The sequence below is a fragment of the Pollicipes pollicipes genome, unplaced genomic scaffold, assembly GCF_011947565.3.
Source record: "Pollicipes pollicipes isolate AB1234 unplaced genomic scaffold, Ppol_2.1 Scaffold_7261;HRSCAF=8764_pilon_pilon_pilon, whole genome shotgun sequence".
NCBI lineage: Eukaryota > Metazoa > Arthropoda > Thecostraca > Pollicipedomorpha > Pollicipedidae > Pollicipes > Pollicipes pollicipes.
In genome coordinates this window covers 59,300,682-59,328,558 of record NW_023597054.1, presented here as the reverse complement: position 1 = coordinate 59,328,558, position 27,877 = coordinate 59,300,682, and the positions used below count along the sequence as shown (strand labels likewise).

The 27,877-nt window shown below is 56.4% G+C and overlaps 2 protein-coding genes across 4 annotated transcripts in view; one reads left to right on the top strand and one right to left on the bottom strand.

The window, feature by feature from the left end:
* Window positions 1-818: 818 nt before the first annotated feature.
* Window positions 819-13,132, bottom strand: LOC119112098 (programmed cell death protein 4). Of its 3 annotated transcripts, none has more exons than XM_037236109.1 (10): window positions 13,056-13,132; window positions 9,236-9,495; window positions 8,731-8,891; window positions 7,641-7,751; window positions 5,775-5,892; window positions 4,015-4,174; window positions 3,386-3,556; window positions 2,956-3,118; window positions 1,410-1,549; window positions 819-1,033 (listed from the first exon to the last, which is right to left on the bottom strand). In XM_037236109.1, the coding sequence occupies exons 2-10, from the start codon at window positions 9,456-9,458 to the stop codon at window positions 955-957; spliced, it is 1,326 nt and encodes a 441-aa protein (XP_037092004.1). In that variant the 5' UTR covers window positions 9,459-9,495; window positions 13,056-13,132; the 3' UTR covers window positions 819-954. The 3 variants fall into 3 exon arrangements, with proteins under 3 accessions (XP_037092004.1, XP_037092002.1, XP_037092003.1); XM_037236107.1 differs by lacking the exon at window positions 13,056-13,132 and adding an exon at window positions 12,732-12,814; XM_037236108.1 differs by lacking the exon at window positions 13,056-13,132 and adding an exon at window positions 12,659-12,725.
* A 204-nt stretch (window positions 13,133-13,336) lies between these two features.
* The window catches only part of LOC119111913 (cytoplasmic aconitate hydratase), a 29,595-nt gene continuing 15,054 nt past the window's right edge, over window positions 13,337-27,877 (top strand). The window contains exons 1-2 of the mRNA XM_037235788.1: window positions 13,337-13,688; window positions 16,990-17,088. Coding sequence (XP_037091683.1) covers window positions 13,676-13,688; window positions 16,990-17,088 — 112 coding nt within the window. The 5' untranslated portion in view covers window positions 13,337-13,675. The remainder of the gene's footprint in view (window positions 13,689-16,989; window positions 17,089-27,877) is intronic.

Sequence of the window (27,877 nt, the reverse complement as noted above, 5' to 3'; positions counted from 1 at the left end):
AGGAGCCGTTTCTGTTCCATCCTGCCTGCCAGCTACACGTCCCCAAAGGCCGCACTGAAACGACGCATAAACTTGGCTGGGACCGGCCGTCCTACCGCAATACAAGCAGGGCCTTATCACCGACCCAGCACCACCAGAAGTACCACCGCTGTATCCCGAGCTCGCGCCGGAGCGCTGCCCACGGGGACACGCCCCTTTCCGACCAGACAGACCCTTCCTTCCAACGAGCGACGCCCTTGGTAAACGACCCACCGTTTCCGGGGTTCACCCTCCCCAACAAAATGTTTTGTACTTCTCGAGCCGAACGCAAAACTGAAATGAACCTGCTGACCGGGCTTGCCCTGTGGCACAGCTTCAAAGGTTAAGACGGCGCGCATGGCACCTTCGCACGCCGTGACCCAGGCAGGTGGCGTCAGACCACCGAGCCGGCGGTCCGGCGCCGCCCGCCGCACTCATCCACCTCGCACCCTCCACTTTATGGCTTCGTCGCAGCTGAGCCGCTCAAAATACCCCATACAAAAATAAACCGAACGCCGGCCACGGGGTAGCGGCGGGGACAGCACCGCCGCCGGCTCCACGCTCAAGGGAGCAGGAGGAGGCACCGCCGCCGGCTCCCCCGCTCAATAGAGCAGGAGGAGGCACCGCCGCCGCCTCCCCCGCTCAGGGGAGCAGGAGGAGGCACCGCCGCCGGCTCCACGCTCAGGGGAGCAGGAGGAGGCACCGCCGCCGCCTCCCTCGCTCAAGGGAGCAGGAGGAGGCACTGCCGCCGCCTCCCCCGCTCAAGGGAGCAGGAGGAGGCACCGCCGCCGCCTCCCCCGCTCAGGGGAGCAGGAGGAGGCACCGCCGCCGGCTCCCCCGCTCAGGGGAGCAGGGAAGGAGGAGGCGGTGGAGCCGTTTCGCCACCCGTATCAGACAGTGCGGGGCTCGGTGGACGAGCCCCGTGCGCGATGCCGCTCAGTACGCCAGCGGGAAAACGTCGCCGCGCTCCTTAATGCGGCCGCCGTCTCCCTCCGACACGAACCGCTTCCGACCCCTGCGACAGAGCGGCGCCGTCACCACGCGCTGGGGACGGGAGTCGGCCACGACGAGCGGGGGAAGGGGGCATGTGGCAAACAGCGGCACGAGACAATCAATGCAACCAAATTGATGGCTTAAACAACAGCAGATTATGCGTAACGAGCTTAGCGCCAGCCGATGTTGCGCAAGATGCCTCAACCAACGTGACGAGAACACGACAGGCCAAGACCACAGCAGCATCCCATCACGCATCACAAGTCAGTGTCGCGCATACACCGAGCGAAAGCTGACCGGCTGACCTGCACGGGCAGCCTCTATCGCTCACGGCACTGGCCTGGCGTCCTCCCAGACGCTGAGCAGCACGAGGGCGCAGTCCGCCAGCGGGTACCCACCTGGCCGGCATCTTCCTCTTGGTGTCGGACGAGATGATGTCGCCCTGGAAGGCCAGCGTCACGATTTTCTCCATGAGCGCGTGGCCGTTCGGCACGTCCAGCTGGATGTCTGGGATGTTCTCGTAGACGCGGGCGAATCCCTGGCGGCAGGGTCCGCCGTCAGAACGCTGTGGGGGGGGGGGGGGGGGCGGGGCCTGGTGTGTGTCGCGCTCTGTCAGTCGGACGCCCTACAGCGGAGGGATGGGAGCTCGCGGCAGACAGGAGACCACCAGCGGTCCAATCCCAAACAGAAGCCTTAGATGTATGGGTCGTCAGAGGCCGGTCAGCTGTGGTTAGCCGTGGTTAGCGGTGATCAGCTGTGGTTAGCGGTAATCAGCTGTGGTTAGCGGTGATCAGCTGTGGTTAGCGGTAATCAGCTGTGGTTAGAGGTGGTTAGCGGTGATCAGCTGTGGTTAGCGGTAATCGGCTGTGGTTGGCCGTGGTTAGCGGTGATCAGCTGTGGTTAGCGGTAATCAGCTGTGGTTAGCGGTGGTTAGCGGTGATCAGCTGTGGTTAGCAGTAATCAGCTGTGGTTAGCGGTGGTTAGCGGTGATCAGCTGTGGTTAGCTGTGGTTAGTGCTGATCAGCTGTGGTTAGCTGTGGTCAGCTGTGGTTAGCGTTGGTCAGCTGTGGTTAGCGGTGGTCAGCTGTGGTCAGCGGCTGGTCAGCTGTGGCCAGTGGCCGGTCAGCTGTGGTTAGCCGTGGTCAGCTGTGGTCAGCGGTGGTCAGCTGCGGTTGGCGGTGGTCAGCTGTAGTTAGCCATGGTCAGCTGTGGCTAGCGGTGGTCGGCTGTGGTCAGTGGTTGGTCAGCTGTGGTCAGTGGTGGGTCAGCTGTGGTCAGTGGTTGGTCAGCTGTGGTCAGTGGAAGGTCAGCTGTGATCAGTGGCGGGTCAACTGTGGTCAGCTGTGGTCAACTGTGGTCAGTGGCTGGTCAGCTGTGGTGAGTGGCGGGTCAGCTGTGGTCAGTGGTGGGTCAGCTGTGGTCAGTGGCCAGCCAGCTGTGATCAGTGGCGGGTCAGCTGTGGTCAGCTGTGGTCAGCTGTGGTCAGTGGTTGGTCAGCTGTGGTCAGTGGTGGGTCAGCTGTGGTCAGTGGCTGGTCAGCTGTGGTCAGTGGAGGGTCAGCTGTGATCAGTGGCAGGTCAGCTGTGGTCAGCTGTGGTCAGTGGCTGGTCAGCTGTGGTCAGTGGCGGGTCAGCTGTGGTGAGTGGTGGGTCAGCTGTGGTCAGTGGCTGGTCAGCTGTGGTCAGTGGCTGGTCAGCTGTGGTGAGTGGCGGGTCAGCTGTGGTGAGTGGTGGGTCAGCTGTGGTCAGTGGCCAGCCAGCTGTGGTCAGTGGCGGGTCAGCTGTGGTCAACTGTGGTCAGTGGCTGGTCAGCTGTGGTCAGTGGCTGGTCAGCTGTGGTCAGCTGTGGTCAGTGACCGGCCAGTGATCAGCAGGTGGACCACCCATGCGTCTCGGCCGGAGCACCAAGAGCGGGCGCAGCTGCCGCCGGGCGCCACGCACCCACCTCGTCCATCTGGTTGGGGCTGAGCACGCAGGCGTCAGACATGGCCTTCAGCAGGCGCACCATCTCCGCGATGGACTTGTCGTCAGAGCGCTCGATAGCCATGGTGACAGCCTCGTACACCAGCTCGTGGTGAAAGTGCGGCACCTCCAGGTCCTTCAGACATCTGCCGGGGGCGGCGGATGATGGCACATGACGGCGACAGTGACGTGCACCGAGGAGCGCCGCAGAACCCTGCGCGGCGAAATAAGACAACACAAGGAGGAGAGGCGCGCTCCACTGAAACGCGTCCTTCACATAGATAACCTCGTTACAAGACCACGAGCTCAGATGTACACCGAACGGCTTTCCCAGACCGGCCGCCGCTCGGCCAGCACCGGGGGCGACCCCGACAAACGCTGCCGGCGCCCTGCTCGTCACAGCGCGCGCGCACCTGATGGCCTCCTCAGTGTCGCCGGACGTGAGGAACTCCTCCAGCAGCAGCGTCATCTGCTTGACCAGCGAGCGGACGGGCCGGCGGGCGCCGCCCACGCCCCACACGCTGTCCAGCCGCACCATGCCCTGCCGCATGTTGACCAGCACGTCCGCCCGGTCCAGCGCCTGCCTGCGGCGGTCGGCCAGCGAGGGCGGCGGTCAGAGCGGAGCGGTCGCGGCCGGTGTACCGGCGCCGGCGCCATCGCAGCATCGTCCGGCTAAGAGCGGACGCTGCGCACCACATATAGCTTCGGGGAGCCGGCGCGCGACGACGCCGACACCTGCGTTTAAAGCGACGACAGGATTTTATGTAACGACAGTACTGATCTGGAGGCCGTTGGAGACCGGCACGGAAGGCGGCTATAATACGTCTCCGTGTGCACCAGGCACGTAGGCACGGGCTCAACATGCATGTAGTTGATGCACGCTAGATACTACACACCGCCGAAAGGCCGGCAGGCCCGACTTGACGCCGTTCCGGCGGACACCACTGCCCGCTGACCTGACTGACGCCCCCCCCCCCCCCCGCCTGCAGACCAGCGGGCGTCTGACGCGGCCGGCCCGCGGTCGGCCCGAGTCCTGACTCACACGGCCAGACGACACTCGACCTTGCCCTTGTGGCTGGTCAGGTACTTGGGCGGCAGGCAGTCGTCGGCCACGGCGCGCGCCAGGAAGTTGCCGAGGACGGTGGGCGCCTCGGGACAGTCCAGCACCAAGTCGGACAACGAGCCCAGCAGAGCCTCGAACCCTAGCGCCGCGGAAGATACGGTCAGCTGGCGCTGCGGCGCCGCACAAGTCTGGCCGCTGACAGACCGAGGCAGGCCGGGGAGCGAGCGCCGGCCGGCCGGAAGGGTTCGCCAGCCGCCCATGGACCGATGCACAGAACGCCCCCACGGATCAAACGATCCAGCAACAGGATCTGGCCGATGGAGCATCGGTCCTGACGCCGGTTCGCGCGGTTATGTAACCCATCGGGGCTCTGTCCCTGGCCAAGCCCGAGCAGAGGGCCGCTGGGGACAGAGCTCGGCTGCTCCGCACTGACGGGGGAGGGAGGGCTGGGCAGGACATACGAGCCGCGAACGGGGCGCCGGCCGAGTTCTGGCTGGTAGTCAGGGCCCGCCCGGGGGCAGGAGCCATCTGCCTGACAAACCTCGAAGCGGAGCTTTTCATTGCCTAATGCGGGGACTGCATCTGGCGAAGGCAAGCCAAGTAGCGCCCGAGTCTGGCAGGGAACAGGCGGCGCACAGTTCAGCGACGGACAAGACAACGAATCCGTGCTGGCAAACAGCATCCGACACAGAACCGAAACGTGGCCGGCCAGGATATGCAGTGTGGTGGCTCGCCGCATGGTACGAAACGCGCGCGAGATAGATGCGGCGCCAAGATGCGGCATTTCAAGCGTCCTTTTAGCCGGAGCCGACTCTAAAGGTCAGGCCTCTTTGTCAAAATGTGGTTTTAACGGACTGTCGCTGTCGCATGGCCATACCATGTTTTGAAATCACTCCATGTATATTTGCAGTAGCCACCGTGCCATACAAAACCGTGTTTTTAGCACCACTAAGGATGCAACTAGAAGGATTCAGACCAGGCACCAAATTGCTTGGCAACCTCGGGATTCGGGCCAACCATCAAGAGAAACTTGCTTTTTCATGGGAGCACAGAACCAGGCCTGAGATCCACAGACTTGGTAAGGCATACCCTCAGTAAGGATGAACCACATATCAGGCCAATTAAAAGCTGAACACAAAGGGTAAGACATGAATTGGGATGTATCTCTACACTCTCACTTCGCACTCTGGGCTTATCCCTGCGCTGAGGATACTCGTAACAACGCAATGAATTGCACTTAAAGACGGTTTGCTATGTACATGTTTACGTGGGCGTGACTTACGCTTATGTTTGCTTTTGCTGACATAAAATCATGGACATGAATCAACGTCTAATTCGTGTCGGCACCCTCGACATGCGTTCAAGACAGTCTTCACTTAGTTCGCAGGCACATTTCAATCCACATCTAATTCATGAAAGCAATTCGGCAGGACCCAGCCTGAATTCAAGTGACATGAGGTAAGATTCTTGGAACTACAAATACAGACGGGGGTGAGCTTCTTAGTAATTACTCCAGCTGCAGCAGAGCAATTTAAAGTAGTAAATAACTACTCACAACATTAACTACTCCAGCTTTTTCACCTGAACAATCCAGAACAGACTTGAAGCCAATAAACGTCGGCTATAAAAGAGCACAACCAGTCGACACCATCGGCACATTTTGGCTGAGGCCTGACGTGATGCCCGCCGGCGAGCGGGCGCGCAGAGGCGCCGGTGACGCCGGCCCGCAGCGGACGCACCTCTGGAGATGTCCGTCTGCGTCAGACACTCCTGGTACAGGTCAGAGAGCAGGACCGAAGTCAGCTCGCGGTGGGACGCCTTGTGGTCCATGGCCACCTCGATCATAGTCACTACGATCTGAAACACGCATGCAAACAGAGGCTCACTTCCTGCACACACGCTCTCCGGTCCATTGGCTGCTCTACTCATTTAATAAACAAGATATTATATATACATAATCTAACTATTCCACTACTTTGCTTTAAGCTCATTCTAACACATTCGTGCTCCATTTTACTACAGTGTCGAGACTGTACGGAGTTCGGAGGCCGTACCGTGTTCCGCGACACGCGGCCGGAGTCTGCGGATGAGCTCGGCGGCGCAGCGTGCTGCAGGGGAACACTGCCATGTTAAGCCAATGGATGCAAACAGCTCAAAGCAAAACAAAAAAGCTCAACAGTTTGCTGCTGGGGTCATGAGCATCGCTTTCTGGGGTAACTGAAGGTCGTCTCGACTCCCACAGCTCGTGTTTGCCGTGCCTTCGGTCGATGAACCGTAAGCCATGTGATGGGCGCGCGCAGTTCCTCGCATGACGCGTACTACCGTACCATTACTCGTTCCCGCCGATCCCAGTAGCGGGTGAACGGCCGCCTCATCAGCACCGCAACATTAGCGTGGAGGCGCCGCGCCGCGCCCTGTCAGTCCACATCAGGGCCGCTTGGCGAGGCCGCCCGCGTCACACGGCTGTCGTAAATGCCGCGACGGCAGGCTGCGGTCGTGGGCCGGCCAGCGCTAGCCTTTCCTGGCCTGGGCCGGAGCTGGCCGCGGCCGCGCCTGCGCTGACAGCGGAGCGGCCGCGGCCGCGTCTGCGCTGACAGCGGACCGGCCGCGTCACGCACTGTGGCGGCACGTGACGCGGTCGCCGCGTCCGTCGGCCCGCTCCGGCGCAGACGGCACGGCCCGTCACGTTTCGATGCGTGCAGCTGCTTTGGTCTTTGCTGCGGTCGGCTATCTGGCCAAGAGCAGGGAGGAGACCTCGCCACCGGCAGGCGGCGCGTCACAAGCCTGCCGCCCCTGAGCCACAGGAGCCGCCGCTGAGCCGCGGCATCCGCCGACATACGGCACCACACGGACCGCTGAGTGACATCCGCGGCGCCAGCGACGCACCCGCGGGCGTCGCCTGCAGGGGCGTGTGCACCCGCCGCGTCGCTGCCGTCGTCGGCTGGCTGCCGTCACGGGTCACAGCGTGCGACGAGCGGCGCTGGCACGGCACGCCAGCGCGGCGCCACGGTCCGTGTGTCGGAGTGACCGCGGGGCCTGGCGCACCGCGCCGCCCACAGTCGCCCCGGCTAGCAGGCATGATCGGGGCTCGTGCAACGCACCACTCGACGCGACGATAACGCGCCCAGAGCGGTGTGATACTCGCAGCCGTTGGGCCCACCTGTCACCGTCACTTGTCATTACAAGGCGAACGCCACATTTACATCTAAGCACGCAATAGCAAGTAGGCAATCTATACTTTGGGAACATTTTTGGGGCCTAACAATACACAGCTGCCTGCAAAAATTGCTGAGATGTACTTATTTGTGCGGGTGCAGGGAAAGTGGCGACTTCGCCTGTTTTGCTGACATTGCGTTCCGCAGCACTCTAGCACCGAAAACAACTGCTGCTTTTGGTGGGTCGGAACGTCGCACCCACCAGCTCAGCACCATTCAGTCCTTTTTCATCAGTCCGGCATTTTTTTCCAAGCGGCCAATGCGGCGTTCTGCCTTCTGGGGTTGACTGTGAGAGCTTTGGCGCACACCGGCTGCTCGGTCACAGCGTCCCCGGCGGCACGCTGTACAGACGCTTACCGGGGGAGCCGGCCAGGCTGTCCGAATGCCTACCAGGTAGCGAAGGTGCATGTTGATGCTGTCCCAGTTGTCGGTCAGCGCACCATCCACCTCACCAGTGTCGCCGTGGTCGAAGTACTCGAGCACCAGGCCCTCGGCCAGCTTCTGCGGAGAGCGCGCCCGGACGAGCCGGTCAGCCGCGCACGGCGCTGAGCAGTGATCTGGCCAGGCCGTCAGTCTGAGACGGGCCGGACCAGGTCATGGGGATCCTCTCAGCTAAAGGAGTCCTCGTGTTCGCTTAGGGGCCCTCCCCGTCGCTTAGGGGCCCCTTTCGTCGCTTAGGGAGGCCTCCTCGCCACTTGTGTGTTGTCTTCATCGCTTGTGATGATGATGATGATGATTTGGGCTTTGGGGCGCACGGACTACGTTGGTCATATGACGCCCATCTTCAAGACCTAGGAGGCCTTCTTCGTCGCTTAGAGAGGCCCTCTTCGCCGCTATAGGGTCCTTTTCGTCCCCAGGGGCCCTCTTTGTTGCTTAGGGGCCTTTCTGAACTCAGGGGGATCTTTGTACTTTGGATGCTATCTGGATGTTTCGGACACCGTTTTTATGTTTCAGAAGTCCTACACGCATCTTTAGCTGCCAAAAGTCCCGGACCTTCGGGCTCCGGTTGGAACCCCAAAACATACAAGGGGAGCGGGCATGACCCCAAAAGCTCACTTTGGCAATGTCAGCGGGGGCGGGGACGTGGATGCATCGGTGGCGTACCTACTGGCACACGGAGTGGGCCTCGAGAAGACGCACCAAGACCAGTCCGTTTTCGCGTCACAATTGACAAAATACCAAGGGCACTGGCCCGCCACATGCTTATTGATTACAAGCATACTACAACAGCATCGCCAGGCACGGGTGGGTTGAGACCTGCTCCAGCGGACGACACCGCGTGCCAAAGAGCCAGCCCTCCCGTCATCACGTGCCCGAGAGTCACAACAGCCCCTCCCGACATCATCACGACCATCCAGTCCTCCACAGAACGCCAACCGGGGAGACAACGTGTCACACGCAGCTGGCGCGACCGCCTCGACCGGGCACAAGGGCGTCTTTTCGGCGGGGATGGGGCGGGGGGCGGGGGTGGGAGGCGCACCTTAATCTCGTCCGCGCTCAGCTCGACCGGGACCGGCTCCAGCTGCACGTGGTCGTCCATTGAGTCCGAGTCATAGTTGGGGTCGCGCGAGTCGACGGCCGAGCCGGGGTCCTCCAGCTCGGAGCCCGGTTTGCCCCAGACGCCCTTGCCACCGGCGCCACCTGCCGGCCGGGTGCACCTCAGCGTGGCGAGGAGGCGAGGCCTGCCGACCCGCGGGCGGTGGGCGCCCTCAGGACGGACAAAGCGGACACTCGACACGTCTCATGGTCAATGTGCTCAAAACAGAACACTGCTGGAGTACTCACTTCTTAGCCTAAAAAACGGTTTTAAAGGATGAAGAGTGAGTCAGCTGTATGAACGCACGATCGCGTAAGGATTGCATCGAGGCATTCAGTTAGTTTTTTCTACCTATGGTCGGAATGACCACACAGCTTCACCATATGGGGTTGGAGGACAAATATTCCAAGCCAAATCTGACAGGAGCTGTAGCCCGTTCAAAACTTACCTTTCTTCGGAAGTCCCCTCCCCAGACCACCTCGTGATCTTCTGCTGTTCTTGGACAACTTAGGCTGAGACCTTGTGGGCTGAGGCTCAGAGATTGACACAGATCTGACCCTTTTGGATTTGGCCTTTGCTTGGGCAAGCTTCTCCTGTGTAGAACTGCTCCTGCCAATTTTGGGATCTTCTGAAGAAGTATTGGCATTGGCCAAATCTCCACTTGCTTCCATCTCTGTTTTCAGTAGCACCCTAACAGAGGTTCAGAATCTGGGAAATAACACATTCCATATTACACATGCATGCTGAACATTGTAAATATGGCAAAAACATAACTACATGGAAGCAAGTATGCCAATTTGAAATGCAACTGCAAGTTGCATGCCAGGAAGTGTGTATGCAGGTTTCTGCTTCATATTTGTAGGTGCACATGGAACCTGATTTCCCTTATTATTATGATCATATGAGCCTGATGTCAAAAGTGTTCCCTAATGGTTCAAACATTTCAGATTCACATTCTAAAGTCAAAATGAACCTGGTATGATTTCCCCACTGTTTCAAACATTTAAAATTCACATCCCAAAGTAAAAATCAAACTTCCTAAACACTTACTTGGTATATTCCAAATTGCTCTGCTGCATAAAAATGCCTTACCAGTTCAATTCATCATACACTACATTTCAGTGAGAAGTGTAGAATGGGGTACACTTCACAGGAAAGCATCCTAGTATATTAACCTGCAGTGACCAACAAAATGGTGCTTATCATTCAATGAACATAGCCTGAAGTGCACACAGGATGGCTCTATGCAGAGCTGGTGGTGTGCTATGGAAGGGAAGCTATGGAATCATGTTCACAACCAGGATGTGCCTATACATGAAAGTGAAGCTGAGATTGCACAATATTCTCAACAGACTCAAGAAACATATCAACATATGGGTGAATGGAAAACCCAACAAAAGAAGGTAAAGGCTGCAGACTGGATGGAGCACCAAAGTGGCCAGCTGAGTATGACTAAACTAGCTCTCTGATAGGCATTTGGATACATCCAAAAAATGCCTTAAGCACTTGATGTTCCAGCATTATGAGTTCAAAGTTCTCATGTTGAAAATAATTGACCTTCAATATGCCAGGAGGTATGGTAAAAAACACTATTGAGAAAACACTGCTGCACTGAAACATGAGTCTTCAAAGCTTGGCCTATAGTCAGGTTCCTTTGTTAAAAATTGTGCAATACTGCCCCAATATCTATTTTGCTCTGAAACACCCCCAAAAATATGTCAATTCTATTCCTCAATACCTTTTTTGAGGCACACCCAGGTGGAAGACATCACAGAACTAAGTGCACTCGAGTCTGTCCAAAAACATCAGTCGGTTAGAGCACATGCCTTCTGATTCATCCACCCATGGCATGGAGTGTTAAGTCCCTTAAGGCATCTACTAGTTATCCCTGACTAAGATAGCATGACAATCAGGTGACAACAGGGGGCAGGATAGGCTGCGCTGAGCACCTAGGCCAGACTGCAAAGAATAGTTTAGGCCAAACATGTCCAGCATAGCAGCAACATTGCTGCAACAAGATAGTCATTTTGGTTCACTGCACACTGCAAATCTAAGCACCCCATTTGTTTGGTGCAGTCAGTACCAGATTCATTAACACAATTAAATTCATTGTATGGGAGCCAATGTTTCAAAGTAATTATGATGTTACAATGGTAGAAGCAAAGACACATACTTTAAAACATTCCCAAAAGCATGCATAACTTTAAAAATTTGGCTTTATTTGGCCTGGTCTGAGCTCAGTACAACTATGCACCAGGTTTAGTACACATAATGGTCAGGGTGTACTTTCCTACCTAACGTTAGAAAAAATCATTGTACACCATTCGTTGTGTTTAAGGCATGACATATCGTAAATAATCTCAAAACAGGTAGAATCATGCTCCTACCTTCAAATTTCAATAACTTCGATGGCGGACCCCCGCGCGCCGCGCGCACCGCACAGCCTGGACTCCCCAGCGCCGTTTCCGCGTTGCCGTTGCGTAAATACAATATTTCTGCATACCAAGAACTGTACGAAATGTACGGGACCAAAGTAAACCATTCGTCATGTTTAAGGCAGGACAACCATAACCTAACTGCAAACCAAAAAAAATATTTACTAAACATAAACCATATTTACCATAACCATATTCACCATATAAACCACATTAACTGCGAACCATACTATAAACCATAACTATAACTTTAAACTATACTATATAAACCATACTATAACTATAAACCACATTTACTGCGAACCATAAAAATGTACCGGGACAAGGTAGCAAGAATCCATGAAATTTGATCCTCGACGCCACACTATATGGCACCTATATATGGCATGGAACATGGATGCCAATGAGATGCTGGGTTGAAGGGGATATAGGGTGGGGAGGTTAGGTTAGGTTAGGTTAGGTTAGGTTAGGTTAGGTTAGGTTAGGTTAGGATATGTTCTGGACTATTCTGGCCTGTGTGTTTCATAAGTGTACCTAAACTCGATAAGAAACGATTTTGGTTGCTTTATTATTGTTACCTTGGTCCCGTACATGTTTTATGGTTCTTGATAAGCAGAAATATTGTGCTTTCGCAACAACGCAGAAACGGCGCTTGGAAGCCGAGGCAGTGCGGTGCGGGGCATGCGGCGCTCGGGAGCTCGCTATCGTATTTATTAAAATTCGAGGGTAGGAGCATGATTCTATCTGTTTTGAAATTATTTACGATATGTTCCGCCTTAAACACAACGAATGGTTTACCTTGGTCCCGTACATTTTGTAGAGTTCTTGGTAAGCAGAAATATGGTATTTACGCGACGGCAACGCAGAAACGGCGCTGGGGAGTCCAGGCGGTGCGGTGCGCACGGCGCTCAGGAGCTCGCCATCGAAGTTATTGAAATTCGAAGGTAGGAGCATGATTCTACCTGTTTTGAGATGATGCCTTGAACATGACGAATGGTGTGCAATGATTTTTTCTAGTGTTAGGTAGGAAAGTACACCTACACCAAGTTTATGTCAAATCAGATTGAGGCCAGACTGCAACAGATCTCTCCACTGTGCTGGACACCCCATATAACATCCATGCTCTGAACTAAATGCTCACATGCACTAAGCTCAGGCCAGGCCAAGTTGTGCTCAATTTCCAGGTGATAATAGTAAGCAAACATTTTCTGAGTATTCATACTCTTCCTGCCATTAGTTTCACATCACTATTTCCAGAAACATTGTCTCTATGCATTCAAATCAGTGGCAGCTGTGCAACACACTCTGAGCACTTGAGTGCATGCAATGATGTAATTGCAATGTCAATGCTGTGATGGGCATGTTTAACACAGGACGTATAACTATTAACTGAGATACAAACACCGCTTTCATACACAATAGGCCTCATAACCAACCGATGCCAAACACACAGTCCCCAAAAACTTCATACGACGTAAGTGCGCACCCCCACCCCCGTACCCCACTCACAAACAGAATGTTACTATCGCAATGTGGTCATGGAAATGCTGTTGGCACAGTTCGGCCATGTGTGCCTAAGGTACCACCAGCTGAATATCCTTCCCAGCTGATCAAGCAATATCAGCTGATATATCACAAGTTCTGTTAGCAGCGCTGGTGCCCTAAATGTGATTCCAAGTTGCAGCGCAGTTGCTTATCCTGAACAGCTTTCTTCCTTAAGAAAAATATTTGCCATTCATAATTAGAGAAGGTCGGTAGCTGGAACACATGTGAATACAAAGCATGATGACAGGAATATAAATGTGTCAGATTAGAAAACAAGCTAATACTCACGTTCAATAAAAGGTTGTTCTGATATAAGTGCATGAAGCAAAATTGGTGCGAAAATTTGGTGCCTAAACACGTGATTTTTCTAATTACCTTCTAACTTTTATCCACGTCTTTGTGACGTACCAAGAAAAAATATCGGCCTTGAAAGTAAACAGGTGACAAAGATTTCACACAGAGACCATGCATCAAAACACCAACAAACAGCTAACAATGTTTGCGTCATATTTGTATTTGCTCTGTTCCTGGAGACCGTAGCGAGCGGAGCAAGCGGTCTGTTACGGGACGCAGGCGGGCGAGGGCGCATTGGGTGGCGCTGTCGGGCCAGCGGCGGTGTTTTTGTCGTGGTGTTGTGAGATATCTTGCATCTTGACGTCGAAGGGAGCGCAATGTGATATGTAGAAAGAAACTTTTGCCAAAATTTTGCTTCGAGTCGCGTGGAATATAGGTTTATTAAGCTGGCCAGTTGTTCGTCACGTTTTTCCGCCTTGAAGCTGGACAACCAAGATACTTTTTGTGCCTTGTTTGATGCTGGATACATTGCTTTCACTTGTTGTTTAAACCTACCATGGGTTCGTATATGTGAGGTAGTAAGATCCAGCACTGCACACTAGGTGAAAGAAGACATGGGAGAAACTGGTGAGTACAATTGTCTGCCATTTTAGCTACTTGCTCTTCTAGAGGGTGCTATTGCACTGTTGCCTGTAAATTCCCAAGTGACATGGGTGTGCAGAATTTGGTGTGGGTTGACATTTAGCTTAGCTTGAGTCTTCAACCCATGACAAACATGTCAACAAGATGTTAGAGGCAGACAGGATGCTACCACAAATAGGATAGCTAATTGCTCTTTTTGGGGTAGATTTGGTAATGTTATGTGCCTCAAAGATATGCTTTACCATCAGATGTGGTGATTTCCTTTGATCTCATCAATTTTGGATATTGCATGACATATTATGATTCCCTCAATAGTTCTGTTCAATGATTTGTGTCCAATATTTTGATAAGCTGCCCACAATCAAACATCTTAATAGGAGCAGGCAAAATGAGCTACAGTTTCTATTAGTCTTAGAGTGATGCTTTGTATTCCACGATAACTTTCTAGTCAAATTGATAGGGATTGTTTTTAAGTTACTGTGACCAGAGCCTGCCAGACCTGCAGTATAGTGTTTAAGATGGTATAGTGCTTGTGCAATTCAAGCTCTGGTAAGTTTTCAAAGGGAGTTAAGATGACTTCCTTGCAGTGATTATATACATGGTTTTTATTTGGTAAGTCATATTTATGATCAGTTTTGCATGTGGAATCTTTACCACAGCAACAGAGGTCAAGAGCAGTCAGGCAGAAGCATAATACATCTGTGGTGCCAATTCTGTAAAATAGCTGGTTGAAGATGGTTTAATAAAACCTTTTGAGGGTTGAACCAGTTCTGTGTGGGCAGGGGTTTGATGCTGTTAAATTTATTAGTGGGAGCCTGAGCTGATAAGGTTGACCAAACATACTCCAAACTTGATTTCTTCTTGTATTTTGGCAACTTTAATTTGCATGCCTTAGACATCAGAATGTTTTAACAACACATGTTGTCAGTTCCATTCTGTTTTGCCAACTGTGCAAGGCTGTAGTTCACAGACAGAAAACATCTTTGTTTTTTGAGTCCTTGTGATTAACAACAATAGCTATTGTTCATCATGCATCAAAAACAGCTAGGGGGGGGGGGGATAATGAAGGCACTTTGATTGAAAATGGTTTGGCTTGACCTGAGATATTGTTTTGTGCAAAGTAGACATGATTTTTGTGCAATATCTAAGAACTTAAACAAAATTGAAGCAAAAAATTAAGGTACTTTATCCATTTCCTTAGCCCAATTTCTCTTTTTCTCAAATGCATTGAGGAGCCCAGAAGAGCACCAAGGGGGGAGGTACAACACTGTGGAGAGGGGCTCAGGGTCGAGCACTTAAGTATATAAAGTGGCACCCCCTGTGTGAATGCTTGACAAGAGTTGTCTCCAGTGTTTTGATTTCTGACATCATGCCATTTGATGGCTCAACCAGAGCTGTGTTGTGGTTGTAGTACCGTGTTGTGGCAGTTGACCAGTGTGTATGTGTGTGTGTGTTTTTGTGTATGTGTGTGCATGCAATATCTGGACCAGTGTTGTGATGGCTCCACCAGCATTGTGTGATGGCTCAAGCAGTGCCATGGGACATCATAACCGGACCAGCAAGTTTGGGTTCAAAATGACTTTTGGGGAAGCTCAAGGTAAAACTGATAAAAGAGTGGCCTTCTTTGTTTTAAAGACCATATGCACCCCATCATTTCGATGTGCGATTGGATCGATAGGCGCCTTGGTTTTGAATGAGCCCCTGTCGACCGCGCCGGGCGTCGCAGCTTCTTCGGATCCGCGCAGCGTACGCCGGCAGCGGCTGGCCGCTGACACCAGGCGGTGCGCCTCGTCGGAGGTCGGTCAGGCGGCGGGCGGCGGGCAGTGGGTGGCGGGTGGCGGATGGCGGGTGGCTGTCAGCGGTTGGCGGTTGGCGGTTAGCGGTTCTTCCGAGTGCAGCCTAGACGAATGAGTTAGCTTCCATATGTCGACTGCAGAGAAAAGGTCCATTGTGTTTTTCTTCCAGCAATTTAAGAAAACGAGCGAATCCGTAGCATCCATACAATGTATTCGCGTGAATAATGGAGCGGATGGAATAAGGCGCGGTGGCGTGAAGGACATAAACAAGTGCCCGCTACCAGGGGAGTGCATCTGCTGCGGTCACAGCGCGGGATGATCGCATAGTCACACTCAAACAACTAGTGCATTTATCAATGCTCGCATAACATTATAAGCAAACCATTAATGACAAACAGTAGCAGGTCACAGTCGCCGACATTCAGGTCCTCTTACTGGCCGCGGAGTGCGCTCAGTGGAGGCGGGGAGCAGAGCGAGGCAAACGTGGGTGGCGTGCGACATCCCCGAAGGATAAAGTCGGCCTTGGCATTAGCTTTCTGGCAGGTCTTCCCGCCTGTCGCGAGGTGACGCGGACCGCTTGTGATCTGACGCCGATCACGACAGCTCAGTCACGAGCTCCACCCACATGGCAACATGTTGCGATTGACGCGGTAAGCTGCCCTATTGCAGCGGCCGGTCTGACGAGTTTGAGCCGGACACGTCACGTGTCACGGACGTGCCATGGCTGGGCCCCAGCTGATCATGTCAGGTAGGCGTCGGGCGTCGTCCGCTGGGTTCAGCCGAGGAACCCTGGACAGCCGCAGCGGGCGACGGCGTCGCCGTTTGGCTCCTGATGGGGAGCCATCTTGACCCAAGCGCCTGCCACACGGAAGTGACCACACTAACCAGAGTGGGGTTGGGCGTGGGAGGTGGCTGTCGCGAGCAGAGCCGGGACCTGCGAGTCTCGGGCAGGGCTTGTCCAGGCCATCAAGGTGTTGGCGTTGAACACGCGCACCATCACGATTGCGGGTAACTTTATCTGGCGCGCCGCCTGGTGTTACGGTCAAACTCCGGCAGACGGCACACCTCCCACCGCCGGAGAGACTGCAACGCCGGGAGCGGCCGACGGGGGCTCGTTCAAGCTCGGGGCGCACGTCGACACCGGCTTCAGATCGGGAACATAAAAAAGAGCAGTGCCGTGAATTCGCTCAACCAGACTTGTGTGAAGACCCGACCGCCGCTTGGCTGCGCTGGTGCCCTGTGATGCCGCGCTGTTTGGAGTGGCATGCCCCGTGCCGCGGGTGGTGTTTGTGATGTGCATGTGTGCCGTGCATGTGATGACCATCAGTGGCCAGTGCCGACTGGCAGCGATGTGGGCCGGGTATACACGGTTGCACAGACAGGACGGGGCCGGCGGTGGCGCGCGCCGCCGGCCCTCCTTCGCCGGTGCGCGGCTGTCCGGCTGCGGCGCCGTTCCGGACGCACGCTGACCGTGTGCGCTCGCTCCCCAGCGCCGACCCACCGCTACCATCATCTGCTCCGCCAGCTCCGCGTGGACGGCCGCACCTACCGCTACTATGACGTCACTGCGCTCGACGACCCCAGATACGGTGGGTGCCGCCGCTGCCATTACGGCAGTGGCGGACACTTGGACGGTGGCTCAGGTCGTGGACCACGCGCAGTTTGCCCAAGTTTTTTGTCGAAACGAATCTGTTCTGTTCAAGTTTTTGCTCCGTTAAAAGCGTTCTTCAGGGATCGTTACATGTGCTCGCAAAAACGTGCCTGGCAGGCGCCGTTGTGAGAGAAAGATTTCGGGCTGGAGCTTTCCAGAGCGTTGAGTTGGAGACGTTTCCGAGCGTTTATTCGGAAACTGTCTTTTGGTTCGTCATGAAGTGGTGAGGCCAGCATTGGTACAGGCCGGTCTGTTATGAGTGCAGGTGAGCTTTATTGGCGTCGGAAAGCGCGCTGAGCGCGGGTCCGTCAGTCAGAACGGCGACAGTCCGTGACGTGACGGGACGGAGCGGGACTGGCCCTCTTCGCACCGGGTCACACGGAAGCCGTCCCTGGAGCGGCGCTGCGACCAGCGTTCGAACGCTGCACTGGCCGATAGCCCACTGGTCTCCCCACCCAACGAACTACGCCGCTGGTCAGGCCATTCCAGACCGTTGTCGCGTACGCCTGATCTCTGAGCCAGCGGCCCGGCCGTTGTGGTCGTGTCGTACCTGGCCGATGCTCACGAACGCGGTGTCGGTCAGCTGCTGCCGACCGTGACCGCTGTCCTGCGAGGCCTCCGACCGAGAGGGGCAGCGACCGTGCTTGGTGTTCTGGTCAGCGTCATACGGTAGTTCAGATGTCGTTCAAATGCCACGTGACAATCAAGCAGTACACATCAACAGCCGCTGGTTGAAGTGGGCAAACACATGCTCTGTACTCACGCCGGTGTGTCGGGCCAGGCCATACAGGATACAAAGCGTAGGTTTGAAATACATACGAATTAATCTCCTCCGTTTCATGCTGGACCATTGTCAGACATTTCTGTACCCGTTCGACCTCCTCCAGAATGCGTGTAGCAAAAATTGTTCGTACATTTTGCTTAGTACGACGTGGTCACTTTAAATGTGTTGCGCAGTGTTGCAGCCAATGGGTCGCATGGTTTGCATTCTGCGGCGCGGTAAAATGCATTACCTTGGCACGATAGTATGGACAGTGAACTGTGCATTCTTTGCTTAGCGTGTGGTGTGCAATTCCAACTCATCAGTAAACTTTTTGTCGGCCTTCTATCGCTTAGAACTGTCCTCGGGGTACGTTTTTCAATTCCGTCAATTACCTGTAATATGTAATTAATGCTTCGACGGCTTGGAACACTGCTTAGACCAAACAGAGGGATCATGAACCCTTTACCCTCGGAATTCAACGAAACGTTATACTGTGGTTTTGATTTCTCCCCTAGGGCATTTACCGCAGTGGCTCTTTACAAGGTGCACTTTGTCTTCGGGAATGGAGCATCACAAGACCCCTGTGACGCACTGTTTAAGCCGTTTCGGCCTTGAAGCTGTTTAAGCTGCACTCAAGGTACTTCTCCGTAACAGGTCCTGTCCGCTCAGCCAATCACAAACGCTTTTTCTAAAGGTGCACACGATCGTTGTCATGACGACGGTGCTCGCGACCGCAGAGAAGAAGCGCAGAAAAGAGCGTCGATAGCGCACTTTGGGCTGGAACGTATTTTAAATTGATATCCTTATTATGTCTTGACGGTGCTGCAGTGGCACTACCCAGTATTTTTAGACGTAACTGGTCCTGAGGTTTTACCAGAGTATGCTTTTGGATTATGGCCGAAGGTGGGACACTCCCTTAAACCACTGCACTATCGGCATTGTAACCAACTTTGGAACCCAGTAAGGCTTTTGCGCCGCATGCAGTTGTAATCTGTGAGCGGGACCGGCGGCGTACTGTTGGCTTGTGTGGCACTTGCTGTCGCCGCAGATCCCGTGGCCGGGAGAAAGCGCGCTGGGTTAGGTTCCGGAGATGCTGAGATCGAATCTCGCAGTGGATGAACGTTTTGTCCGGCTCACAGTAAAAGGCCTGCTGGCATAAGGTCTGCTGCACCGGATCAGTGTACTGCAATGTTTTCTGGGTGACCGTGTCGAGGTGTTGTACGACACAAAACCACCGCTGTCATGTCTGGCGGAGAGGTCGTAGGCAGAATCATTGATTTGGCTGTATCGCCTTATCCCTGGTGGTGGCCTCCGAGAATGCGTTATGAGCCTCGTTTATCTAGTTCTGTTATCGTAAAGTTCACCCATGCAAAGTGTTTGAGCTGATGTCTGTAAAAGTCTGGGAGGGATGCAGCAGCAGCAGCAGCAGCAGCAGATGCATGCAGGGATGACCCCCGAGGAAGCGAGGAAACAGCGGGACCGCTGGAAACAGTGCGACAAAGTTTTGTGTTTTGATAAAGAACAAGTTTTAATGCGACGTTGTAGCTGGAGTTCGGGTGCACTGGTTCTACGTATCTTCTCGTTGTTGTCGTCTTTGGGGGCGCTGTAGTGTGCACTTGTGCACATTTCAGAACCCCTCTCCATGCGAGTGTGGAACGCCTCGCTCCGGACGGAGGTCAAGCAGTCGCACTGCGGATGAAGCCTAGCGAACAGGCAGAACGGAGCTGTTTTGGGGATGTTTAGCTCTGGCCGCTTGTGCCGTGGCGACGTCGCTTGGAGAGTTGCCATGGAGACGGCGCTCATTACCGTGTCTGGGGGTGCCCATCGAACGAATGTCGAGCTGGAGCACCGCCAGTGCGTGTCATGGGCGATCAATGCCCCCCCCCCCTCCTCCGCTGTCACCTCGCGGAGAAACGAAGCCCCCGACAGATCTACACCGTCTGCGCTGGGATGCCTTTGCACAGCTCGTAACGACGTGAGGAGTTCCCGCGATAACAATGGGGGGGGGGGTCTTCACCTGCAGGATACGCGATACGCTGTGGTTTATGCTCTATGCCGTGCCCACCCACAAACTATCGACGGATGGCTGTCCACCTTTGTTAAGAAATACGATACCCAACCACCCCGTTTCGGTGATTGACAATTAGCCAAGTATTGTTTTGGCCAAGCGGCGTTCTGTCATCTGATAATGTCCTGGATCGGCTAGAACTTTCTTTCATTGAAGACTCGCTGGTCGTGCCTAAATATTCAACTCTATTTCACCCTTTGTCGTCGCAGGTTTCTGTCGGAATTGTCGCTTTGACCATTGCTCGGGCAACATCGACACCGTACTATGTGCGGGTGGCAGCTAGCATCGCTGGGCTAGCACGGGATTTGAACAGAGTTCACCGTTTCCTGGGCGGCGGCGTGTGCGCCTCAAATGCACATTGTAGATCCAACGACATTCCATGCGCATTAACAGCCACCATTAGCTCAGGCATTACGTGCATTGCTAACGACGGGAACACGTGGCCACGCTGAGGAGTAGCGTCAGATGGTGGCCGAGACGTGTGGAAGTACACCAGGTGTGAGCGTGGCGCGCGGAGCCGGGCGGCGGCCCAGTCTCGGTGTACCGGTGCACTGCTGATAGGGTCTGACGTCACAGCACGCTGGGACGCCGCCGCCAGCCGTGGCGAGCCGGAGGCGGCGGCGGCCGTTGGCGCCAGACTGATGGACGAGCTGGGCCGAGCGGCTGTTCCGCCGGGCAACACGGGACAGGCACGCCTGCGGTCCTGGGGAGGGGCCGAGCGGCGGCGCAGGTCGTGCCATCCCCTCTCCGGCCGCCCGCGCCCAGCTCCGCGCGGCCGCCGGCCGGCAGTGGAAGAACGCGTCGCTGACGGTCGGCGTTCGGGCGGCCCAGCCCGCCGGACTCCCGGCCGGCGCCGCCGCAGCCGTGTTGTGTAATGACCGGCGCCGCTGGAGCTGGCGCTCCGGTCGGCCTCCCAGCCCTCCTGGTGACCCCTGCAGCGGCGCAACCGGTCCCGGGGCCGCCGGCGGCGCTGCAAACCGGTCGCGAGCTGTTGATTGTTGTTGCCGGGACGATGCGAGTGCATGGTCACGAAGGGAGTCTGTAGCCGGCGGAGTCAGACGCTGGCGTGGGCGCTTCTCGGTGACGGGCCGGCCGCCTGACACTGGGTCACCTCCAGGGGCGGACCGGTACCCGACACCGTCTGACCCGGGAGTATCCTCAGTGACCGGTACCAGGCGCCTGTGCCCCGGTGGCGGTGCTCTCGCGCCTGCCCGGCCCCCGGACGTGACGGCCGCGGGACCAGGCGTGTCGAACCCTGCACGGCCCGCGGCCGGCCTGCGGAGCATGTGCACTCGTGGCCTGTTACGTAACGCTGCCCGGCCGGCAGGCCCGCCGCGCCACGAGAGGGCTTCTGGCGTGTGGTCGCCGCCGCGCCGGCCGGGCCGCGGTGGTGACGCGGCGCCGGCAGTCCTCTTGGTCTTGGGTGGCTCCAGTGGAGTGCAGACACGGTGCTGCGATACGATGCGATGCATGCGGCGTTGCTAGGCCCCCGTCCACGTTCTAGTCGTTAGTGTACCGGGTTGTTTCATTGCAATGCAGTGAGGCGTGGTCATGGGCGACTGGCTCGTTCGGGTTGTTTGTCGGTGCTTGGCCTGGCCCGTTAAACACAGATTAGGTGGCTGTTGTGCAGCCACCTTGTTGGCTCGGAGACTGCCGACGAGGATATTCGGTGATCCCGTCCGCCGCTTATGGAGGCTGACCTGCCAGAGCACCAGCCCTCTTTCGGACTGCGTGTCCAGGCTCCGCTCTCGCCTTGCTTCGCTGGTCCCCCGCTAGCCGTCGGCAGGCGCTCGGGACGGACCTCAGGTGCTACCGCACCCGGTCCGGCCGGACGCAGGGCGGGCTGGCAGCAGCTGATAGCGAGCGACGACACTGCGTTCGGTGGCAGCAGCGGGGGGACAGAAACGACGCGTTACGGTACGCCGCGTTCGGCTGATGTACGGAGCACGGGTGTGGGAGGTCAACAGGGAGCCGGCAGTGCGCGCGTTGACGTGCACGAAACAGCGCAGTGGGACAAATTACAGTGGCTGCTGGCGGTAGCGACGTACCGTTTTCCATCGGAGGCGGAGGAGACCGTCACAGCCTCCCGTTCCATCCGAAACACAGGCCATTCCGCAGCGCTGTCCACTCCCCGCTCTTGTGAGGAGCAGGGCATGGCACGGAAGGCCCCTTCCAATCCTCCAAGCCCCAACGGAGGTCGGAGGCCCCTCGGGTCTAGACAGACGAGGCCTCCCGGTGACCTCCCCCAGGGGCTGGGTAGGACACGCGGCGGCGGGACTTCCGCTACAGGTGCGGCGTCAGCTGCCTCGCGGGGCAGAGCGGGGCCCCGCCGGCGCCGCCCCGCCGACCCGGCGACCCGGCGACCCTGTCCGGCCGCGGAGGCGGGCTCCAGCCGGGCTCGTGACCCGCGGGCCCCGGGGCGTGCTCCCTGCGCTCTCCGTCCCGCCGCTCGACGCCGTCACTCAGCCGCTGGTGGTCGACGCCGCGATCGTTGCGGACTGGCAGCGGCGAGGCGGCGATGTCGCGACCGACGCTGGCAGGTCCTGACGGAGGCGTGCTGGCTGGCTGGCTGGCTGGCTGGCTGGCTGGCTGGCTGGCTGGCTGGCTGGCTGGCTGGCTGGCTGGCTGGCTGGCTGGCTGGCTGGCTGGCTGGCTGGCTGGCTGGCTGGCTGGCTGGCTGGCTGGCTGGTTGGTTGGTTGGTTGGTTGGTTGGTTGGTTGGTTGGTTGGTTGGTTGGTTGGTTGGTTGGCTGGCTGGCTGGCTGGCTGGCTGGCTGGCTGGCTGGCTGGGGTCTCCGATGGCAGCGGCAGGGAGAGCTAACCCCCGCAGTGGGCCGTCGGCGGCCGTTAGCCGTGTGCGAGCGGCCGCACCGTAGGCCGGCACCCGGCGGCGGACGTGACGGCTCGACCTGACGGCTGCCGGCACCGTCGGATGTGGCGCCACAGTCCCCATCTCGTATATCTCCCCGTAGGCCGGAACTCTCCTGTGATGCCTCACACAAGGTGTCAAAGAAGGACGAGGATTAACCTGCTTGCTTGTTCGTCGCTCTTGCCTGTAACAGGTGTGCACACACCCGGCGTGGTAGGGGGCGGGGTGGCCGGCAGGCGCTGTGATGCACTCGACTTACCACGCCCACCGTCTCTTGCTCCTGTCACATTATGTGCCGTTTGTGCCACATTATCTGTTGTTTGGCCTTGCCGAGGAGGCAACGTGATCCAGTATGCGGCACAAAAACACGGCGACGTCCAGCCGATGCCAAATACGCATACTAATGCGAAGTTTACGCAAGCGCGGCGAGGGCTGTGCCGGGCGCCATCTGAGTTCTACTGCATGCTTACCGCGCTCAAGCAAGACGAGTAGCGCTCCCGACGGCGGGTGGCTCGTTAGTTGGATGACTACGCGATCGATAATACTTGTTGGTCCACAAATCAATAACTTGTTATCCGCTCATTGAACAACGCTAAGTGCTGTGACATTCATTGTCCGCTGGTATGCATAAAGCTTTCGATCGTTTTCCAGATTGCAGTGCTCTCGAGACCAATAAGTATGAGGAGAACGCAAGCGAAACGATTTTGCTACAATCGCGTCCCGTGCATTGTTGATGTTAAAGGGGATGTTTCGCAGTTGCGGATATTGAAGTAGGCATCAGATATGATGAAAAAGCTCACTTATGATTATTGGCATATTTTTGAAGTGGAAAAGACTGCTCTATACAGCATAATTCTCCGTTTAGTAAAGATTCTTCTCAGTCCGTCATGGTTTGATAACGTCATCGTACCTTGCACAACAGTGATTGAGAGCCAATTGGCGGCCGTTAGATCTGGGAATCGCGCTCACGAACGCCAGATATGAACGCCTCCGACAATTATATTGTTATTAGCCCTGATCGCCGCATGACCAATGTAATGGCAGCATTTAAATGACGCTATTATGACGTCATGGCTGCTTGGGTGAAAATGCACCAAATGATCTTTCGGATGGCTATTTTAGTTCAAGACTCCATATAAAGGCGGGACACTCCCGCTAGCACGCGCCTAGGTAGCTGGTAGAATGTTGTCAATTTAACCCCCGGAGAACTAAAAAAAGGACTGAACTCCAACCCACTGAGAACTCAAAAAAGAGAGATAGAGAAACAAGTTCGCGGGGTCGGTTGGTTTTTATGTAAACTCACTTGTGTCAAAATTTTAGGTTTCTAGGTTGTGAGCTTTTGTCAAGTAAGGTCAAACAAGGTCAAACCTCAGATTGGTGTCTAAAGTGCCCGCAAACCTCATGCAGGCGCTGTGAAGCTAGATACCTGCTCTAAGTAAAAGGCCACTGGTGTTCATTTCAGGTCAACGACCTTGTTTGAGAGTAATAGGGTCATCGTTTCCAAAAACTCACGAGGTTGTTTCGATTTTTGCATTTGAATAAGTGTTGGGGATTACGCTTGGCGGTATGTTCCTGAAAACAAGATGTTGACTTGGGTCACCTAGGGTCATTGACCTACTCTGACCTTTAAGATGTCCACGGGAGATGTCTGTTGCGGTCCCTGTTATTGATATATTTGAAATGAGCAGCGGAAACTACCTCACCCAGTAAGCTCTCAAGTAAAAAAGCAGGTTGGTTTTGGCCTCAGTCTGCCTTCATACCTTACCTTAAATCAATAGAACTTGTTGAAGTCCTAAATTCAGTTGCTTTTTTGCCAAGAAACTACCTCAGATATGTATGGCTTTGTCCAAGACTCTCTCCTAAGAAACTATCTCAGAGATGTACGTCGCATCATATTGGAAAATTCCCTAGAAATTGCTTTCGCTGACAGCCACGGCCTGACTTTGATTTGCTATAGGTCAGTGACCTTATAAGGTACATTTAATTTTGGGATCAAAAGATCCACTATTCAATTGTTTAAAGCTGTGCAACATTTAGCAGGGCTACGCCGAGCCATTTTGAAATTATTCTGGCAAAACCTTCGACAGGGGGCACAAATTGCTCCCCCATTCGAGCGCGTGTCACGGAAGAATGAAAGCATGTGGGTGTTCTGCTCAGATGGTGTCTTTCTTTCAATACTTAAAACGAAGTTAACAATGGTTTATAACTTTCGGTTTTGGTCAACACGTCATTCAGCATGCAGCGAAGTCGTGGGTCCGAGTTCGGCTCAACATGTGAAGTCTTGTTCTCAGGATAGCCATCATTCACCAGAGAGCTGCGTAATACCTTGCATTGTCATCGTTAATATTGTCTCGGTCTACATTGCTGGTGTTTCACCTCCAAAGCACACATCCCTCGGCTGTATGCACCCCCATCAAGCGTCTGAACTCTTGGCCGCGAGCGAGCAGCCCGGCCTGCCGGCGTGCCGAGCCGCGGGCCGTCTCTCCCCGGTCGCGCCCCCCCCCCCCCCCCCCCCCCCCCCGCCTCGGCTGTATGCACCGCCATCAAGCGTCTGAACTCTTGGTCGCGGGCGAGCAGTCCGGCCTGCCGGCGTGCCGAGCCGCGGACCGTCTCTCCCCGGCCACGCCCCCCCCCCCCTGTCCCCCCGGCCGCCCTTTGGCCCCCCCCCCGGCCGTGCTCGGAGATCCGCGTCACGCTCTCCCGGCCGGCGGTGCGGTCTCGACGCGCTCCCTCCCGGCCCCGGACTGCCATCCGCCAGCCGCCCGGCGACGCCTTGTCCTGTCCTGTGATACACCGCCCTGTTCGGTGGATCCAGTCCAACGGGGTGTGCGGACCAGCGGGGTCGAGTCGGCCGCCCGGACGTCTGTCCAGAGTCTGACTGGGCCTCTGTCCAGCCAGTGAGCACCGGACAGTCACACTGCGGTCCTCGGCGCCCGACCCGAGCCGACCCCGGAGGCGCGTCGGCGTCGGCGCCGTGACCGAGGCGGCGGCAGGTGCGTCGCTCAGTCCGTGCCAGCCCGCACTTGTGTCGGCCCGATGACTGCCGGCTGCCGCTGACGATGGACGGCGGCTGACGGATGTCCGGCCAGCTGTGGCGGCTCGACAAACTGAGCAGCGACAACACGTGTCATCCGCTCCTACGACAGGACCGGCTCATATGTGTCAAGTGGCCGGGTGGCAAGCTGTGGGCTGGTGATGTGTTTTTGCTGAGGTGGTAAATGAAATGACATTGGGACGCCACCTGTCGTCATTAGAGAACCGGTGATAAGTGTGTTACATCGCGTCAATTTCAGTTGGGCAGCTGGCGAATCGCGATGTTTGCGGGGACGGAAGAATGAGTTTCTTTGATAAGTAGCACAAAGATCTCCGATGGGAGTAAATGAATGACAATAGAACGTGTAGTGGAAGCCCGGGAGACGTGCTTCAGACATGGCACGGTGTTTGAGCTTTCGCGTGGCACCTTTAAGGAAAAACAGACAGCTGTGTATCTCGTGGGACAAATCGGTGCTGGTTCTAAATAACGCGATGAATAAATAACGTGACACGCGCTGGCGCCGGTCCACTGCGCGCCGGGGCGGCTTCGTTACCGATCTTCGCCCGGTCGTTTCGCCGCACCTCTCCGTCGCCGGTGGAAATCGGTGTCAGTCGCTGCCGTGGCACGTGGCGACGAGACGGGCCCGGTGGCCGGGCGTCGGTGCGCCGGCCGCGCCCGAGCCGCGCCCCTCTGCTCTCGGGCGGTCCAGCGCCGGCACCAGGGCCATGTGATGTCAGTCGATCGATGGCAGCCCGGCTGCAGGCGGTGTCGTCAGCCGTCTGGCCCCCCATCTCGCCTCGGCCGGGGTCGCCACCTCGCTGTTGCGTCAGCCACATGCGCGGTATTTCGAGCATGGCGCGGGGTGCGCGCCGCGGCCGCCGGCAGCGCTGACGCCGCGCGCCGCAGCGCCCCACCACCCCCACCCCACCCCCACCCCACCCGAACAGTTTACGCTGCCACGTGCGGTCAACGTCCGCCCGGATTTCAGAAGCGCCATTTGGTCGCACGTGCTGGCCCCACTGGCTGGCGCCTACGCCCGATCTGTACACTCTCGGTCAGTTGGTCGGTCGGTCGGGGACCGGGTGGCGGAAAAGGTGGAGGTGGCGGCACGGCGGGACGGCAGACCGCCGCGTATGGTCAGAGGGCGGAGGAGCCGCCCTGCTAACGACCTGGGAGACGGCGCTCTCCCCTCCTGTCGTGCTGGAATGGTCAGCGGTCACATCGGTAGCTGGTCTTGACGTCATTAGATCCGGCGCTCTTCGGGCTGGGGCCTAGAACGGCGGGGCCCGGGCTGGGGCCCGGAGCGGCGGGGTTGACGTCATCAGATCCGGCGCTCTGCGGGCTGGGGCCTAGAACGGCGGGGCCCCAGCTGGGGCCCGGAGCGGCGGGTCTGCGGCGCTGAGCCGCCGCCGCAGTGACGAAGCGCCGTGACGTGACTCACAGAGCGGCGCCGCCACTGGGCCGGCGGCGTGGCAGCTGGCTTCCGTCGCAGTTTGGGAGGCCGAGGCGGGTCGCGCGGTCTGGTGGGCCGTGACCAGCTGCTGGCGCTACCGCTCCGGCCGCTGCAGGACCGCAGCGTCACGTTACGTCAGCGGGAGAGCGGCCGGCTGTCGACCCCGGTGACATTCGGCACGGACCGTTAGCGGAGAACGGCCGGTCGACGACAAACTGTGATCTGTGCTCTGTTGAAGGGATACGAATCCAGAGCGGGCTTTAATGCTGACAGCCTCGGAGGGAGAGGGAGGGGGTGTAAGGGATATTTCGGACGGCCCAAGCATATGATGTTAAACAAAAGGTTCTTGCCGTCTGTGAACCAGCGACGAATGCTGATGCAAAGATGGAACAACGATAGCTGCAGATCACATCCTCCCGGGAATCCACAGATGTATCATTCCAGACCTGTTTAGTTCTTAGCCACGTTTGCTGCACGCGGGCAGCGGAAGCACGCGAGACAAACACTGCAGCACGGCCGTGAGACGAAAGGGCTGTAATGC